General features: G+C 50.6%; 1 protein-coding gene across 1 annotated transcript; it reads left to right on the plus strand.

The window, feature by feature from the left end:
* The first annotated feature begins 2,672 nt into the window (after positions 1-2,672).
* ALOX15 (arachidonate 15-lipoxygenase) lies at positions 2,673-13,481 on the plus strand. Its single transcript, XM_055257907.2, has 14 exons — positions 2,673-2,834; positions 4,692-4,893; positions 5,192-5,273; positions 5,352-5,474; positions 5,640-5,743; positions 5,944-6,104; positions 7,074-7,217; positions 8,346-8,555; positions 10,844-10,930; positions 11,029-11,198; positions 11,362-11,483; positions 12,066-12,166; positions 12,291-12,458; positions 12,568-13,481. Exons 1-14 carry the CDS (start codon positions 2,700-2,702, stop codon positions 12,745-12,747), a joined length of 1,989 nt encoding a protein of 662 aa, XP_055113882.2. The 5' UTR covers positions 2,673-2,699; the 3' UTR covers positions 12,748-13,481.
* The last annotated feature ends 5,152 nt before the right edge of the window (positions 13,482-18,633 follow it).

Raw genomic sequence — 18,633 nt, forward strand, 5'->3', positions numbered from 1 at the left:
CTACGGAGGGCGATTGAGCAGTTTCTGCCTCAATTCGATATGCTTTTGGTCCAGAAATTCTATCTCCAGGGTTTTGTTCTACAGATATACTTTCATAGGAGAAATGCTGTATATGCAAGGTTTATTTCTTTCAGCACTTTTTCATAGTTACAAAAGATTACTAACAACCTGTGTCCACTACAAGAGACTAGTAGAATTTATGATGTTACAGCAAATGGCAGCCTTAGCAAAGAACAAGGAAGCTCTTTATGCACGGATATGGAATGACCTCCTGTTGCACCATGAAAGAACGAGATGCAGAATAAGGCGTGCTACGACGTGCAGGAAAAAGACAAAAAGGATAAGCGTGTATTTGTTCAGTAATATTAGTGCACAGAAGAGACCAGTAACAGTGATTGCTGGGAGTGGAGCAACTGGGTGGCTTGGGGCCAAGAGGAGGGAGAAACTAGTGAATATCACTTTGTACCTTTTGAATTTTGAATCACATGAATGTACTTCCCACTAAACAATTAAGCAGGGCCGGACAGGGTGGCTCACAGCTGTAATCCCAGCACTTTGGGAGGCCAAGGCAGGTGGATCACTTGAGTTCAGGAGTTCAAGACCAGCCTGGCCAACATGGTGAAACCCCATCCCAACTGAAAATACAAAAAGTAGCCGGGTGTGGTGGCGGGTGCCTGTAATCCCAGCTACTCTGGAGGCTGAGGCAGGAGAATCGCTTGAACCTGGGAGGCGGAGGTTGCAGTGAGCCGAGATCACACCACTGTAATCTAGCCTGGGTGACAGAGCAAGACTCCATCTCATAAAAAAAAAAAAAAAACAAACCCAAAACCAAAAACAAGCAAACCAGAAAATATGCATCACAGACATATTTTCCTGGACTTCATTTGTGTTACCAGGCTGATTAGAATCCATGCCATGGAGTTTATGTGACTATTCCCCTTTTGTTTACATTGCCTGATAGTTATTTGTTTCCCTTTGTCTCCCCCCAAGGGTAGGATTCATTTATAATGAATTTTTCACCTCAGTATTTCAGCAAACACTTATTGACACCCGCAAGCCCTGACACTGTGCTGTCTCCAGCGGAAACAAAAGTGAGAGTCCTGCTGGGTGTGTAGTCCCTGCCTAGGACGGGCTCACATTAGTGGGGGATACACATGTACAAACAAATGCTCACACTGCAGTATCAACTGTGCAACAGTAGGAGTGTGCACAAGGAGAAAAGTGTTAGAAAGGAAAGCTGGGCCGGGCGCCGTGGCTCATGCCTGTAATTCCAGCACTTTGGGAGACTGAGGCGGGTGGATCATGAGGTCAGGAGTTCAAGACCAGCCTGGCCAACATGGAGAAACCCCGTCTCTACTAAAAGTACAAAAATTATCTGGTCGTGGTGGCAGGCGCCTGTAATCCCAGCTACTTGGAAAGCTGAGGCAGATAATTGCTTGAACCGGGGAGGCGGAGGTTGCAGTGACCTGAGATCGTGCCATTGCACTCCACCCTGCATTCCAGGGTGACAGAGTGAGACTCTTATCTCAAAAAAAAAAAAAAAAAAAAAAAAGGAAAGCTAATTCGCTCTGGTAGGGTGGTGGGGGGTGAAAGTACTGGGTAAGACTTTCCTGAGAAACTAGAGATTAACTAGGGTTTAGAAGCATGAATAGATGAATAGACTAATCCAGGAGAAAGTTCTTTGAGAGAACAGCAGGTGGGGTTCTGGGGAACACATGGCTCCAGCCCAAAAAGAAACTGGAGACGAATTAGGGTTTAGAAGCATGAACAGACTAACCCAGAAGTGAGTTCTTTGAGAGAACAGCGAGGGGGGGCGGTTCCAGGGAACACATGGCTCCAGCCCAGAAAGAAACTGGAGACGAATTAGGGTTTAGAAGCATGAACAGACTAACCCAGAAGTGAGTTCTTTGAGAGAACAGCGAGGGGGGGCGGTTCCAGGGAACACATGGCTCCAGCACAGGAGATGCCAGGGTGCAGTGGGATGAGAGGTGAGGAGGGCAGGTCAGGTTAGCAAGGGCATTGAATGCCAGAAACATTTGGACTTTTATTCTGCAGGCAACAGGGAGGCAGAGGCTTTTATGCTCAAAAGGAATGAGTCCCAGTGGCTGGCACAGAGAAGGCAAGTGTGCAAAGCTGGTCAAATAAATTCCGTGGCCTGAATGTACCTTCCTCAAATGCCACTGCAAACTGGGTCTCCTCGCCCACTTCACCCTCTCCTGCAATCCAACTTGTGAGGCGTGTCCGTGCGTGTGTGTGCGTGTCTGTGCGTGTGTGTGTGCGTGTGCACGCCTGCGTTTAGATGGAGGTTGGCTTCCCAGCCACCCAGGCTTGGCCCAAAGTCCGTGGTACACACGTGCATAACTCCTATCCCCGCAACACCTGCCTGCTGTACCAGGCGTTGATTCCCTCTTCCTGCGTGTTTTCGGTCCAAATCCTTTTCTTCTTCTCCCTCCCTTCAAGATAGTGGTTTCCACTCCCTGCTCTCGCCAGGACACCGCCTTTTGGACTGGGGCTGAATTCTGCCCCTTGAAGCTCTGCTCCTTGGAGCTGGGGGCCCCAGCGGTAGGCGGAGTTGATTGGAGACCTGCCACCCACATTCCGACCGCAAGCGACCTCCGAGAGGGCGGGGTCTCAGGCTGGGTTATTTAGCTCGTCCACCCTTCTTCCCCACCAGAAGGAGCGAAACATCTTTGAGCAAGATGGGTCTCTACCGCATCCGCGTGTCCACTGGGGCCTCGCTCTATGCCGGTTCCAACAACCAGGTGCAGCTGTGGCTGGTCGGCCAGCACGGGGAGGCGGCGCTCGGGACGCGACTGTGGCCCGCACGGGGCAAGGTGAGCTCCCCGGAGCCGGGCGGGGAATACCGGGGAGGACATGCGCCCCCGTCGGCCTCTGGCGGATTCTCTTTGCCAAGGGCGCGCGCATTGGGCTCAAAGCGCACGGAGGCCACGGGGGTGGGGGGCTTTAGGGCAGTTGGTGGTACACAGTAAGCGCTCAATAAATGTTGCCGCTACCCGATCTCCTTGGAATTGAGGGCATGCACCTGTGCTCCTCGTTGCACAGAGCTCCCTCGTCTGGAAACTCAGTAGTTACCCGAGCGGCCGTCGGTCCTCTCGCTTTCTGTATTTTAACAAACATTTCAACCGCTAGCGCTGTTGGATCTCCGATCTTTCGGGCTTTATCACCTGGGGTGGGGTGGGTGGTGAGGGGGAAGGGATGGGGAGTCAAGACAGGAGAACGCTCTCGATTTCCCGACCCACCTCCCGTCATATCTCATGTCATATCTACCTGGTGTTCTACCAGGTCCTGTTACTTTTTTTCTTCCACGAAACCCCAAATTCCCATCGCTGCCCTAGCTCTCTCCCAGATCCCCAAATCCGGATGTCTGTCTCAGGGAACGTCAAAGGAACATGCTCGGATGAGGTCCTCCCCTCTCCCCACCTCCCAGCCCTCTCCTCCTGCCTCCCCCGGTGTCACCCGCGCCTCCTCCTTCTCTTCACCTCCCTCCAAACAAGAATCCGATGCAGTCAGTTCTAGACCCTGAGCATCTCCCGCGTCCCTGCCCAATATCCGTCCCGCCCCCGACCGCCCGCGTCCCCTTGAACCTGCGGAGCCCTGCTCCCCGCACCCCACGCCCTTGCTCCGAGCTTCCGAGAAAGCGGGGCGAAAGGAGCCAGAAAGAGGGAAAATGCGCACGGAGCAGGCGGCCCCGCGACTCCATGGTGAGGGGACGGGGCACGCAAGGTGGAAAGGCGCTCCCTCCTCCTTTTTTTGCTCCCTATGATGGGCAGCTGGTGACACACAGTAAACGCTCAATAAATGTTCCCGCTACTCGATCTCCTTGGAATTAAGGGGATGCTTCTGAGCGCCCCTCATTCCACACAGCTCTGGTGTCTGGAAACTGCGGTCGCCAGAGCGGTCGTCTGTCCTCCCGCTTTCTCTGTTTTAAAAGCCATTTCAAACCTCCAGCGGCCTCACCATCTCTGCTGCGGACCTTCCAAGCCCTTCTGAAGCCGGAATGATGTCTCCCTAATTCACTCCCCCTGCTTAACACATTCGAACGGCTCCCGCATGTTCTCGGGACCAAATCCAAAGCCCTGGGCGCCACCTTCGAGAGCCTCCGGACCTGCTGACCCCCCGCGCACCTGGGCTCTGAGTTCCAGCTCCAAGACGCTGCTCGCCCTCCCTTCCCCGCTGCTCTCTCTGCCCAGCGCGCCTTTCCCCTGCCTTCCCTTTCTGTCACTCTCCCTGGCTGAGCCCTCTCCGCCTCCAGGTCTCCGGGAAGGTTGTCCCCAGGCCGATGGGGCCCCTGCAGGTCCTCAGCCTCGGGCGGGGCGGGGTGGGGGGGTCGCACAGCGGGAATTGCCACCAGTGCGTCCCGGCTCCACAGCGCGCTTGTCCAGGGCGCGGCAGCGCCCAGCCCAGCGCTTGGCACAGTCAATGGCCACAGGGAAGAGAAAGTGAAGGCAGGAGCGCACCTTCCCACCTGCCGTCCCCCTCCCCTCAGAACCGAGCCCTGGGGCCACCTGCTTAGCGCGGTCCCTCTCTCTCTGGCTCAGTCCCCTCACCCCGATACGTCTCCTCCTCTCAGAGGCTCCGAGGAAGGGCATGGGCGCTGGAGGGAGCAGGGCTCAGCCGGGTGCCCCTCCCGCCAGGCCCCACCGGGGCTGAGCCTGTTCTGTCGCCCGCAGGAGACAGAATTCAAGGTGGAAGTACCGGAGTATCTGGGGCCGCTGCTGTTTGTGAAACTGCGCAAACGGCACCTGCTTAAGGACGACGCCTGGTTCTGCAGCTGGATCTCCGTGCAGGGCCCCGGAGCCGGGGACGAGGTCAGGTTCCCTTGTTACCGCTGGGTGGAGGGCGGCGGCGTCCTGAGCCTGCCCGAAGGCACCGGTAAGCGCGGGGCTGGGGGTGTCAGGAGGCCTCTGGGCTGCGAGAGAAGCTGGGGGGATGCGCGTGTGGAGAAGAGGGCGCAGGATGGAGGTGCTGGAACCTGGAGCGCATGGGGTCTTTGGGGGTGTCGAAGGGGCGGTGGCTGCAGCTGGCACAGAGTGGCTCGAGGCTGGGGGAGGGGCGTGATGCTGAAGGGGCAGAGGCCACATAGAAGGACGGGGTGCTGAGGCTGTCCTGGCAGAGACGAGAAGAGTCTCTCAGAAGAAGTCACTGGCCAAGCCCTCCTCTGTCCTTCTAGGCTGCACTGTGGGCGACGACCCTCAGGGCCTGTTCCAGAAACACCGGGAAGAGGAGCTGGAAGAGAGAAGGAAGCTGTACCGGTGAGCCCATCTCCCCTGACCCCACGTGAGCTGCTGATGCTTCCAGCACCCACGCCTGATTTCCCTCCTGCCCCACAGGTGGGGAAACTGGAAGGATGGCTTAATTCTGAGTGTGGCTGGGGCCAAACTAAGTGATCTCCCTGTGGATGAGCGATTTCTGGAAGACAAGAGAGTTGACTTTGAGGTTTCGCTGGCCAAGGGGTGAGAGCAAGGGGAGGATGGGTGAGAGGGAGGTGTCCTGGTCTAGTGGAAGCCAAGGGGCTTATGGGCTGCACTGCACTGGACCGGCCCAAGATCGGTGCCTGTGGTCGTCATGTTGGAGTCTCAGAATGATGCTCAAACCCTTTGCCCCATCCTGCCCTGAAGGCTGGCTGACCTCGCTATCAAAGACTCTTTAAATGTTCTGACTTGCTGGAAGGATCTAGATGACTTCAACCGGATTTTCTGGTGTGGCCAGAGCAAGCTGGCTGGTCAGTCCCCCCACCCCAATATGTCTCCCAGGACGCTTACCCCCAGATCCCACCCAACCCAGGGGAATTGAAAGAAGCAGGGTGGGGAGACCAGAGACTTGGGTCCCTCTAGTGGGCTGGAGTCAAGGGGGCATGGTTGGTGGGGTTGGAAGGATCAAGAGCTCAGATCCCACAACTTGCTCAACAACTGCCTTCCCCAGAGCGCGTGCGGGACTCCTGGAAGGAAGATGCCTTATTTGGGTACCAGTTTCTTAATGGCGCCAACCCCGTGGTGCTGAGGCGCTCTGTTCACCTTCCTGCTCGCCTCGTGTTCCCTCCAGGCATGGAGGAACTGCAGGCCCAGCTGGAGAAGGAGCTGGAGGTATGGACATCAGAGCCCTGAGGAAGCTCAACAGTGAGGTGGGGTGGGCTAGTGTCAATGCTGCTGCTGCGGGACCCACTGTGGACCTGGCTTGCTGCCAGCCAGCAAGGAGGGATTCTGCAGGAGAGGTCCTGAGGGACCCTGGAGAAGCTCAGCTGCTCGGCCTCCTTCCCACACGAGAGTAGCTGCCGAGGGAGGGTGTGCAAGGTGGAATGATTGATATAAACAGGGTCAAATGAAGAAATGTGACTGGCCCTTGGTGCTAGGGATTCAGGGAGTGTGCAGAGTAAGAGAATCAGGGTCAGAGTGCTGTGGCTGTTCATCAGGAGGCGACATGGAAGAACAGAGAGGAAATTCATGGGATTATGGGGCAGATAGGCTTGGATGTGGATCCTTGTTCTGCTGTTTGTAAGCTGTGTGACCTCAGGCAAAGTATCCAGCCTCTCTGATGATCTGTTTCCTCTTCTGTAAAATTGAGGCTCATTCAACTAGGTATAAAAATTATAAGGCTGAGCGCAGTGGCTCACACCTGTAATCCCAGCACTTTGGGAGGCTGCAGGAGGATCACCTGAGCCCAGGAGTTAGAGACCAGCCTAGGCAACACGGAGAAACCCTGTCTCTACAAAAGTACAAAAATTATCACCTGTAATTTTTGGTGTAGTGGCATGCACCTATAGTCCCAGCTACTTGGGAGGCTGAGGTGGGAGGATCACCTGAGCCCAAGGAAGTCCAGGCTGCAGTGAGCTGTGGTGATCCTGCCATGGCACTCCAGCCTGGGCAGCAGAGTAAGACCCTGGTTAAAAAAAAAATGATATGAGGCAGTAAGCACATGATCCATTACCTGGTACAAAGTAGATGATGGAGACAAGTTAGCTCCTCTCTCTCGCTCTCTCTTCTCCCTTGGAGGAATCAGAGTAGGAAGAAGATGCTTTATGTTGATAGCAGCCCTTGACCTCTTCCCCCACCCAGGGAGGCACATTGTTTGAAGCTGACTTCTCCCTGCTGGATGGGATCAAGGCCAACGTCATTCTCTGTAGCCAGCAGCACCTGGCTGCTCCTCTGGTCATGCTGAAATTGCAGCCTGATGGGAAACTCTTGCCCATGGTCATCCAGGTGAGAGGACTCAGGATTTCTGCTCCCAGTCTCCAGCCTTCTCAGATCAGCCCCTTATCAAAATGCACTGAGCACCACCTGCAAAGGCACTGGGCTAAGGCACCGGGGAGACGTGAAAGGAGGAAATGGCCAAGTCTCTGATTCAAAGGCCTTGCAGTGTAGCTGGAGAGACAGACTGGGCCAGTCTGCAGAAGCTCCAGGACTGAGGAAGTCCCTGAGGACAGAGACAGGCCAGGAGGGATTGGGGAGGTGGGGTATCATGAGCCTTGGAGGAGGGCCAGGTCTCAGACAAGCAGCGGGAGAGGAAGGACCGGTCCTCAGGGGCAAGACAGACTGGGCAGAGGCTGAGGTAGAGGAGTCAAGAGATTCCTAGGGGACAGTTGGACCAGAAGCCAGACTAAGCCAGGCTAAGGAGTATGAGGTGGGAAGCTGGAGAAGGCTGTGATGAAACGTGCTGTGGGCACGCGGTGTGGGCAGTGGTGTTTAGGGTGGGTTGGAGGGGGGAGATGCTAGAAACAGCGACTGGGGCAATATGCCAGCACTGACCCCAGGAGGAGGGGAGCTCGGATGTGGGTAGTGACCTTCGGGATGGAGAGGACAGGTGGATGCAAGTGCAGAGGGAGATCAAGGAGAGGGGAAAGGGGAGCCAGGACAGGTGCCTGCAGAAATAGCACCAATAAAGAGAACAGGGTGCCCAGGTAGACTTTTGTCTGGCCAATGTTGAGGTAATGGGAAGACATTTAGATTGTCCAGCAGACAGCTGAGAACAAGAGATTTAGTCATTTGTGTAGAAGTGGGGCTAAAAGATTAGATTTCGAAAAACAGTGTGGGATGAAGGAAGCAGGTGGTTTGAAACTTGTCCACACTGTGGGGACTGAAAGGGGAAGTGGTGGCTGGAGGAGGCACCAGAAGAGCAGTTTCTGCAGAATGCTGGAGGCGAAGCAGCTGGCAGGGTGCTAAGGCACCGAGCGGGTAGGAAGGGAGGGGAGGAGATGGGAGCTGTAGGGAGCGGCAGCAGTGAGACGGGGAAAGCGGAACGAAGGGCGAGGTTAACATGCAAGGGACGGCGGGAATCGCCGAGTGCCCGGCACTCATGCCTTCTCTCCCCACACCTTGTCCCTGCTGCAGCTCCAACTGCCCAGCACAGGATTCCCGCCACCTCCACTTTTCTTGCCCACGGATCCTCCGATGGCCTGGCTTCTGGCCAAATGCTGGGTGCGCAGCTCTGACTTCCAGCTCCATGAGCTGCAGTCTCATCTTCTGAGGGGACACTTGATGGCTGAGGTCATTGTTGTGGCCACCATGAGGTGCCTGCCGTCGATACATCCTATCTTCAAGGTAACATCTTATCCCCTTCTCTCTTGCCTGCCACTATCTCTGTCCCAGGACACGTTGCCACCTCTGGAGGCTCCCTCTCTGTGGGGTCTCGGGGTATGGAGAGAAACAATGAATGGACAATGTGACAGCAACGGAGAACGAGCAGGGCTGGCCATGCATTTTCAAAGGGGATATCACCTCCTACCTGCGGAAAGTGGCGAAAATAATCTTACTCTTTTTATATGTAAAGCACAGTACATGCAAATGACCAAGGATTCCATCCAACGAGAGGAACCCATGAAATAACGTTAAAAAGATCTTTTCCAGCCAGTCATTGATTTTTCTTTTCTTTTTTTTTTTTTTTTTTTTGAGATGGAGTCTCCCTTTGTTGCCCAAGCTGGAGGGCAGTGGTGCGATCTTGGCTCACTGTAACTTCTGCCTCCTGGGTTTAAGCAATTCTCTCACTTCAGCCTCTCCAGTAGCTGGGATTACAGTCGCACACCACCATGCTTGGCTAATTTTTTTTGTATTTTTAATAGAGACAGGATTTCACCATGTTGGCCAGGCTGGTCTCGAATGCCTGACCTCAGATGATCCGCTTGTCTCAGCCTCCCAAAGTGTTGGGATTACAGGTGTGAGTCATTGCGCCTGGTCCAAGCTTGTCTTCTTTAAAGAACTGAAAGAAGGCGAGCGTAATGGATGAAGGGGAGAGGGAGGAGACCAGGCTCTGGAGGGAGGCAGTGGTTAGTGATCTAACATCATCCATTCTCAGTGGGGGCACAATGTCCCCCAAGGGATGAAGACGGTTGGAAAATGTGTGTGAAAAATATTATTATTATTATTGCTGCCCAGGCTGGAGTGCAGTGTCACAATCTCGGCTCACTGCAACCTCTGCCTCCTGGGTTCAAGCAATTCTCCTGCTTCAGCCTCCCGAGTAGCTGGGATTACAGGTGCCTGCCACCATGCCTGGCTAATTTTTGTATTTTTAGTAGAGATGAGGTTTTGCCGTGTTGGTCAGGCTGGTCTCAAACTCCTGACCTCAGGTGATCCGCCCACCTCAGCTTCCCAAAGTGCTGGGATTACAGGCGTGAGCCACTGTGGCCGGCCAAATCTTATTATTTTATATAGCACAGATATAATGTGATATATATCTATATAAAGCACAGATATAATGCAATATATAGACAGATATACAGTATATATGTAGCATTAATATTTAATGAGGTGGAGTGAGATTAGGAAAAAATATCTCAAAAGGGTACTTAGTGGGTGATTAAAAAAAAAGTTGAGAAATCTTGGTCTAGATCTATGAAAAAATATGAAAAGAAAAGGAGGCCAGGCATGGTGATTCACGCCTGTAATCCCAGCTACTCGGGAAGCTGAGGCAGGAGAATCGTGTGAACCCGGAAGGCGGAGGTTGCAGTGAGCTGAGATCACACCACTGTACTTCAGCCTGGGCAACAGAGCAAGACTCCATCTCAGAACAAAACAGCAACAACAACAACAAAGAATGATTTCTTTCAATGATCATAAAGCACTAAGTCTGGTTTGTGGAATGCAAATAGTTGATGCAAATCGACTGAAAACTCAGTGGTTTATTTTTATGTATTAATTTTTAACTTTAATTGTAGGTTCAAGGATACATGGGCAGGTTTGTTCTATAAGTAAATTGTGTGTCACAGGGGCTTGGTGTACAGATTATTTTGTCACCAGGTAATAAGCATGGTACCCGATAGGTAGTTTTTGGATCCCCTCACTCCTTCCATCCTCCGTCCACAAGTAGATGCTGGTGTCTGTTGTTCCCTTATTTGTGTCCATGTGTACTCAATGTTTAGCTCTCACTTGTAAGTGAGAACATACCATATTTGGCTTTCTGTTCCTATGTTAGTCCACTTAGGATTATGGCCTCCAGCTCCATTCATGTTGCTGCAGAGAACATGATCTTGTTCTTTTTCATGGCTGCATAATATTCCACAGAGTATATCTACCACATTTTCTTTACCCAGTCTATTGTTGATGGGCATTTAGGTTGATTCCATGTCTTTGCTATTGTGAGTAGTGCTGTGATGAACATACGTGAGCATGTGTCTTTATAGTAGGGTGATTTATATTTTGGGAGGTATATATCCAGTAATGGGATTTCTGGGTCGAATGGTACTTCTGAAAACGCACTGTTGAGAGGCCACTGAACTCTACATCTGTGCTTTTTCTGAAGACCTGGCGCCTTTCCTGCTGTCAGCCCCTGTTTCCTGCAGGGATCTGCTGCAGCTCTCCTCTGACTTTGCCCTTCCCTGTGTTTCTCCCTCTAGCTTATAATTCCCCACCTGCGATACACCCTGGAAATTAATGTCCGGGCCAGGACTGGGCTGGTCTCTGACATGGGAATTTTCGACCAGGTATGGGAAGAGAAAGGGAGATTCTGGGTCTCTCTTCTTTCCAGCTCTGGATTCAGGGCAGATCGATTCCCCTGACCCTGTTCATCCTCACTTCTCAGATAATGAGCACTGGTGGAGGAGGCCATGTGCAGCTGCTCAAGCAAGCTGGAGCCTTTCTAACCTACAGCTCCTTCTGTCCCCCTGACGACTTGGCTGACCGGGGCCTCCTGGGAGTGGAGTCTTCCTTCTATGCTCAAGATGCGCTGCGGCTCTGGGAAATCATCTATCGGTGAGGCAAGCGGGAAGGCCAGTGGGGGTGCAAGTGGGGGTGGAGAAGACACGTAGGAGAGCAGGAGGTCTGCATGTGGTTGGGGGCCTGGGGCCCTGACCTGGTCATGTGAGCAGGGGCAGAGCTGGCTTCAGCTCCCTGGCCCTGCTCCGTTGGTTGGTAGGTATGTGGAAGGAATCGTGAGTCTCCACTATAAGACAGACGTGGCTGTGAAAGATGACCCAGAGCTGCAGAGCTGGTGTCGAGACATCACTGAAATTGGGCTGCAAGGGGCCCAGGACCGAGGTAAACAGGAGCCCCTGCCCTGAGATCTCAGACACAAAACCCAAGAGACCTTCCCAGAATCCCCCGTGCTTCTGTGCAATCTCCCAGAAGCATTTTCGACACCTGTGAGAACTCCAAAGGCCTTCTCAGATTCCACTCCCTCTCACCTAGAGACGGGTCCCCGTCCTACACACCGAGAACCCCTAGGTGCTAGATGCAGCGGGACCAGTGGCTGCTCATAAATGTTTAACAACCGACTGTCGGGAAGAACCGCCCTGATTTGTAGCTTTTGCACATTTCCATGGTATAAATACTTCTACTGTGACTACCAAGGTGATGCTGACCAGCTTGCTAACCACCTAACATCATGGACTGACTGTTGTGAGCCAGTGTGAGTCAGCAGCAGCACTCCACTGAGTGGGACCCTCCCAGCAGAACTCCCCACTCCCCCACCCCAACCTGCTGTCATGGTAATTCCCGTAAGAGTTACTGAGCATTCCTGCCGCTCTTTCTCGCCCCTCTTGTTCTCCTCTCTTGGCCTCGTCCTCTGAGCGCTGCCCTACTCCTGGCTTCCCAGCTTCTAACTCTCCTCACCCCTTGCAGGGTTTCCTGTCTCTTTACAGTCTCGGGACCAGGTTTGCCGCTTTGTTACCATGTGTATCTTCACCTGCACTGGCCAACACGCCTCGGTGCACCTGGGCCAGGTGCTTACCAGAGATGGGCAGCTGGGAATTTGGGGCCTGGAGTGAGGGAGGGGTCTGTGTGCAGGTGGGCCACAGGGCTTTCACACTTGGCAGGCACGGACTCTGGATCCCTGCCCTTCCTTAGCTGGACTGGTACTCTTGGGTCCCTAATGCACCCTGCACGATGCGGCTGCCCCCGCCAACCACCAAGGATGCAACGCTGGAGACAGTGATGGCGACACTGCCCAACTTCCATCAGGCTTCTCTCCAGATGTCCATTGTTTGGCAGCTGGGCAGACGCCAGCCCGTTATGGTGAGAGCCGAGTGCCCAGGGCCCTAAGGAAGGAGGCAGCTGTGGGGACGTGTGGCCTCCCAGACTGGGGGTCATAAGGCTCTCAGCCACCTTTTCCTCTCCCTGCCAGGTGGCTGTGGGTCAGCATGAGGAGGAGTATTTTTCGGGCCCCGAGCCTAAGGCTGTGCTGAAGAAATTCAGGGAGGAGCTGGCTGCCCTGGATAAGGAAATCGAGATCCGGAATGCAAAGCTGGACATGCCCTACGAGTACCTGCGACCCAGCCTGGTGGAAAACAGTGTGGCCATCTGAGCGTCGCCAGCCTTTGGTTATTTCAGCCCCCATCACCCAAGCCACAAGCTGACCCCTTCGTGGTTACAGCCCTGCCCTCCCAAGCCCCACCCTCTTCCCATGTCCCACCCTCCCTAAAGGGGCACCTTTTCATGGTCTCTGCACCCAGTGAACACATTTTACTCTAGAGGCGTCAGCTGGGACCTTACTCCTCTTTCCTTCCTCCCTCTCTTCCTCTTTCTACATTCAGATCTATACGGCAAATAGCCACAACTATATAAACCATTTCAAGGCTAGAATAGGGGGATAATACATATTACTCCACACCTTTTATGAATCAAATATGATTTTTTTGTTGTTGTTAAGACAGTCTCACTTTGACACCCAGGCTGGAGTGCGGTGGCGCCATCACCACGGCTCACTGCAGCCTCAGCCTCCTGGGCTCAAATGATCCTCCCACCTCAGCCTCCTGAGTAGCTGGGACTACAGGCTCATGCCATCATGCCCAGCTAATATTTTTTTATTTTTGTAGAGACGGGGCCTCACTATGTTGCCTAGGCTAGAAATAGGATTTTGAACCGAAATTGAGTTTAATAAAAAGTTGTTTTACACTAAAGATGGAAAAGATCTAGGACTGAACTGTTTTAAATAAAATATTGGCAAAAGAATATAGAGCGCCGAAAAATTTGTCTGGGTTCATGTGCTTGATGTGGTAAAGAATTAAAAATTTTTAATTTTTTTTTTTTTGAGATGGAGTCTCGCTCTGCTGCCCAAGCTGGAGTGCAGTGGTGCGATCTCAGCTCACTGCAACCTCTGTCTCCTGGGTTCAAGCAATTCTCCTGCTTCAGCCTCCCGAGTAGCTGGGATTACAGGCACCTGCCACCATGCCTGGCTAATTTTTTTGTATTTTTAGTAGAGACAAGGTTTCACTGTGTTGGCCAAGCTGGTCTCAAACTCCTGACCTCAGGTGATCCACTTGCCTCAGCCTCCCAAAGTGCTGGGATTACAGGCGTGAGCCACTGCGCCTGGCCTTTATTTCTTACTATGATCATCTGTGAGTATTTTAAAACAGAAACTAACAGTATGCACAAAACAAAAGTGTTTCATTTATAATGTGAATAAAGCTGCTTCTTGCCTCTGATTCTGTTTAATTCTGCAGAAGACATACTGGCGATGTTTGGTCTGATTTTTCTTTTGAGACGGAGTCTCGCTTTGTTGCCCAGGCTGTAGTACAGTGGCGCAATCTCGGCTCACTGATACCTCTGCTTCCCGGGTTCTCCTGCCTCAGCCTCCTGCGTAGCTGGGATTACAGGTGCCCGCCACCACACCCAGCTAATTTTTTTGTATTTTTAGTAGAGATGGGATTTCACGTTGGCCAGGCTGGTTTTGAACTCTCAACCTCAGGTGATCCGCCTGCCTAGGCCTCCCAAAGTGCTGGGATTCCAGGTGTGAGCCACCGCGCCTGGCCTATATCCAGTTCTCATCCCATGAAATAGTTCCCCTTAATCACGGACTAAAAAACTATATATTTTTTCACTTCTATTGAAGTCTTAGATGGATTTCGTGATAGAGAATGAAGAATTTACACTCAACGATCATCACAGAAATAAAATCGTTACAATCTTTTAAAATCCTTTTATTCACCTTGAAAGCAATTTTGGATTTCAGACTTTAAAAATAATATTTCCTGGCTGGGTGCAGTGGCTCACACCTGTAATCCCAGCATTTTGGGAGACCAAGGCGGGCGGATCACCTGAGGTCAGGAGTTCAACACCAGCCTGACCAACATGGAGAAACCCCATCTCTACTAAAAATACAAAATCAGATGGGCGTGGTGGTGCGTGCCTGTAATCCCAGCTACTCAGGAGGCTGAGGCAGAATTGCTTGAACTCGAGAGATGGAGGTTGTGGTGAGCTGAGATCATGCCATTGCATTCCAGCCTGGGTAACAAGAGAGACACTCCGTCTCAAAAAATATCTATATATCTATATATATTATGTTCACTGCAGATTGCTTTAAGGATGGTGCTAGGCCAATACTGAGAAGAGCACCTGTAACAAAATAGGCATTCAGTAATTTTTTAAGTTAATGAGCAAAAAAATCAACTGGATCGTATTTCCCAATGCAAATACCAGAGGCTTCCACGAAAAGTTTTGAGGGCTTTTTTTTTTTCCTTGAAGGGAAATTTTTTTTCATATAAAGTTTGTATTGAACAAACTTTTACAAAGAATGATTTTGCATTATGGCAGAGTCTGTCTGCACATCACATTTGTCTTTGCTCTTTATGATGAAATTATCAAACACATTAATAAGATCTGAAGGTCCAGTTTCCAAGAAAGGAAGATGGTCATGGATACTGGTGTAAGCCAGGCCTTCTAGAAAAATTTGAACAACTGCCTGATCCCTGGAGTTGTGAAAGGTATTTTAAAATTAGTATTGCATAGTAAAAATTATGGGTTAATTATTGTTAATTGTCTTCAGTGTTAATTATGGGCTTACTAATTGCATAAATAATGACTTCCTTAATGTTTTATTTAAAAGTAGAGTTTAGGATGCTAAACATACGTTTATTGTTTGCAAATATCTATGTGCTGGCATTCATGTAAGCCAAGCAGTCTGATTGGGCCAAACCCTGGGAAACGTAAATGTATTTATTCTTATTTTACTATTTGGCACAGCCCGTGTCTCCTGATAATTGTAATAATGTCTGCTGTTGAATTGTGGCAGACACCATCCAGTGTTTCTCAGAATACAGGCAGCCCTCCTACACTCTGCATCAGAGCCCTTCCCGCAGGGGATGCTTGTTAAAGGATGCATTCGCAGGACCTGCCGCCAACCTGCTGATCAGAACTTAAGTTTAAAAAAGGCTGCACCTTCACGGGTGCTTGCTCCGTCCTACCAGTGAGCTTCCCTTTGATTTCACGTTTCCACAGGAAACAGGACATAGATCTAAAACTGCCTTCGCACTTGGACTGGTTTCCTTTGCTGATCTAATACAGAATAGCTTTTTGTACTGTGACTGCGAGTGTGTTGAACAGATCCTCCGTATTTTAGGAGAAGAAATTTAGTGCCTCGTTGCTCACCATCACCACTGGCCTTGGTAGCTCTGCGGATAAACCAGCTTGGATTTCACCCTTGAGGATTAACATTGCAACACTGCATAGGCACATAAAGCCACTTGAAAGTCAAGATGAGGCAGGGAAAGTGCATACTGGGATCTTTGTGTGGTTGGTGCCTTGTCTTTTGCCGTTTGTCAGACACAGCAGCTGAGGTTGCCGAAGCGGGTGAGTAACTTTCAAGATCCGAACCAACTGCAAGAAGCTGTCCTGGAAAAGGGCATCAAGGCTGCTGACCCTCGTCCTGCCCCTCCGCTGACCAACTGCACACCTGGGATTAGAGGGGAGGAAACATTTATCCCATACTCTCTTATGTTCTATTGCTGGGGACCTGCAAATTAAACTGACAGAACACAGATTAACAAGAGAAAAAGTATACAAATTTTATGGATGTTGATATTTTTATGGGCACAGGAGCTTCACAAAAAGAAGTAGAAAACTCAAATAAGTGTTTAGACTTGAGAAATTATATAGTATTTGAGCAAAGCGTGATAGGTTATAGAGAAGTGACTGGATAAACAAAAGAATGTTTGGGCTCCGGAGTAATAAACTGTAAGAAAGTGTTTAGGAACATATGGGAGAAATTAATGGACGAGAACAGTTATCTGTCTTCCATTTGTTTGTTTTTGCAGACTCTTCTCGATGCAACTCCCGTCACCGGTGATAAGAGTCACTCTCTTTCTTCCGAGTACAGAGGGGCATCTTCCTCAAAGCAAAATTTAGGTCCTGCATTTAGGCAGATAAAGGAGGGCAGAGAACTTTTACTGCGTCTGTTGTTTCTTCATTGCCTATAGCTCAAAATATTCTTCCGCCGAGGTAGCATATTTTGGGGGTGGCATGTTCTGATCCTCTTTAGGATCATCAGCACCTCCAGCTGGGGTGAGGCTGGACAGGGGCTGGCACAAAGGAGGCTTTCAGGCAGTTTCCTTGAGTTCTAACCGCAACCCCTGCGGAACAATTGTCCTGTGGCCTTTGGCCTGCTCTCCCCACTGTGCCTGAATTGCTGTGGACTAATTTATGAGTAGCCCTCTGAACCCAGAGGAAGCTCGAGGAACAGAACTGACATACCATTAGGTAGAATCGCTGTAGGAAGACAGAATCAGTCAACATAAAGTCTCCAAGTTCGAACAACTGAAAATGAAATAATTTTTAAAAGAGTTTTGTGAAATATGTGGATAAAGCATACTTTCCGATGAACCTAATACTACGAATAATAAATTATAAATGGGAGTCCTATTTCAAATCTAAGCAAGGACGGCCGGGCGCAGTGACTCACGCCTGTAATCCCAGCACTTTGGGAGGCCGAGGCGGGTGGATCACTTGAGGCTAGGAGTTCAAGACCAGCCTGGCCAACATGGTAAAACTCCATCTCTACTGAAAATACATAAATTAGCTGGGCATGGTGGCAGGTGCCTATAATCCCAGCTACTCAGGAGGCTGAGGCAGGAGAATCGCTTGAACCCCGGAGGCGGAGGTTGCAGTGAGCTTAGATCGTGCCACTGCACTCCAGCCTGGGTGACAGAGTGAGACTCCATCTCAAAAGGAAAAAAAAAAAAAAATTCAAGCAAGGACTTTGACTCAAAGAAATCTCTATGTTCCACAAGAGGGCAGTATAGTAACTCGTTTATAAAACAGTAGGCTCGGAAGAGCAGAGGAAAAAATTTGTGATCAGTTTTAAAATTTGTGATGAGCACCGGGCGCGGTGGCTCACGCCTGTAATCCCAGCACTTTGGGAGGCCGAGGCGGGCGGATCACCTGAGGTTGGGAGTTCGAGACCAGCCTGACCAAAATGGTGAAACCCCGTCTCTGCTAAAAATACAAACAATTAGCCGGGCGTGGTGGCGCATGCCTGTAATCCCAGCTACTCGTGAGACTGAGGCAGGAGAATTGCTTGAACCCCGGAGGTGGAGGTTGCAGTGAGCGGAGATCACGCCACTGCACTCCAGCCTGGGCAACAAGAGCAAAACTCCGTCTCAAAAAAAAAAAAAAAAAAAAAAAAAAAAGATTGTGATGAGAACTGCTTTGAGCAGAAACAAAATCAAATAGCATTTTTACCATAAAGTGTTTGTCTCTATGACATGAAGACTACTCAGGAAGATTGGCTTTTTCAAGTTGGAATGACATACTTTTGAAAAAGTAAGTTGCTTGACTTGGAACTAAATGGAATTGCTTTCGTTCGTTGCTATGTTGCTCGGTTGCTATGTGGTCTAGTAGAAGCTACAAACAAAATCCAGGAGATCACATTTCCTCTGCCTCAGCCCCTGGAAAAGCTTCATATGCCTGAGTCCTCACCTCCAGTTGTGCCTGGAGCTACGAAGTTTGCGGGAGAGTTTAAATTGGGAAGGATAGTAATCCTTACAGCTAGCTTTATCTGAACTCTGAGTACCAGGCTGGGCGCTTTACATGGATTATTTCTTTCAGCCCCATGATAGCTCTATGAGTTAGGAACTATTATTATCTTCATTTGATAGACGAGGAAACCAAGGCCCACGGAGGACTGAGTACTTGCCCGTGGGACACGGCTCATCAATGGCAGATGCAAAGTCGGGATTCAAACCAGGCAGATCAAATCTAGATCCCAAGTTTGAGCTATTTCTAGGCAATTGGTGGCAAAGACAGAGCTAGGACCCATACCTCTTTGTTACAAATTAAAGAGTGACTTTAATGTTGAAAAGGATGTGTATGGCGGGACTGGGTAGAATAAACCTTTGGAAGACGGCTGATAGGACAGACACAAATTGACTGTGTTTGCAAAAAGATAGGTTCATGCCAAGAAACAAGAACATTCCAG

Source organism: Symphalangus syndactylus, chromosome 20 (assembly GCF_028878055.3).
Source record: "Symphalangus syndactylus isolate Jambi chromosome 20, NHGRI_mSymSyn1-v2.1_pri, whole genome shotgun sequence".
Taxonomy (NCBI): Eukaryota; Metazoa; Chordata; class Mammalia; order Primates; family Hylobatidae; genus Symphalangus; species Symphalangus syndactylus.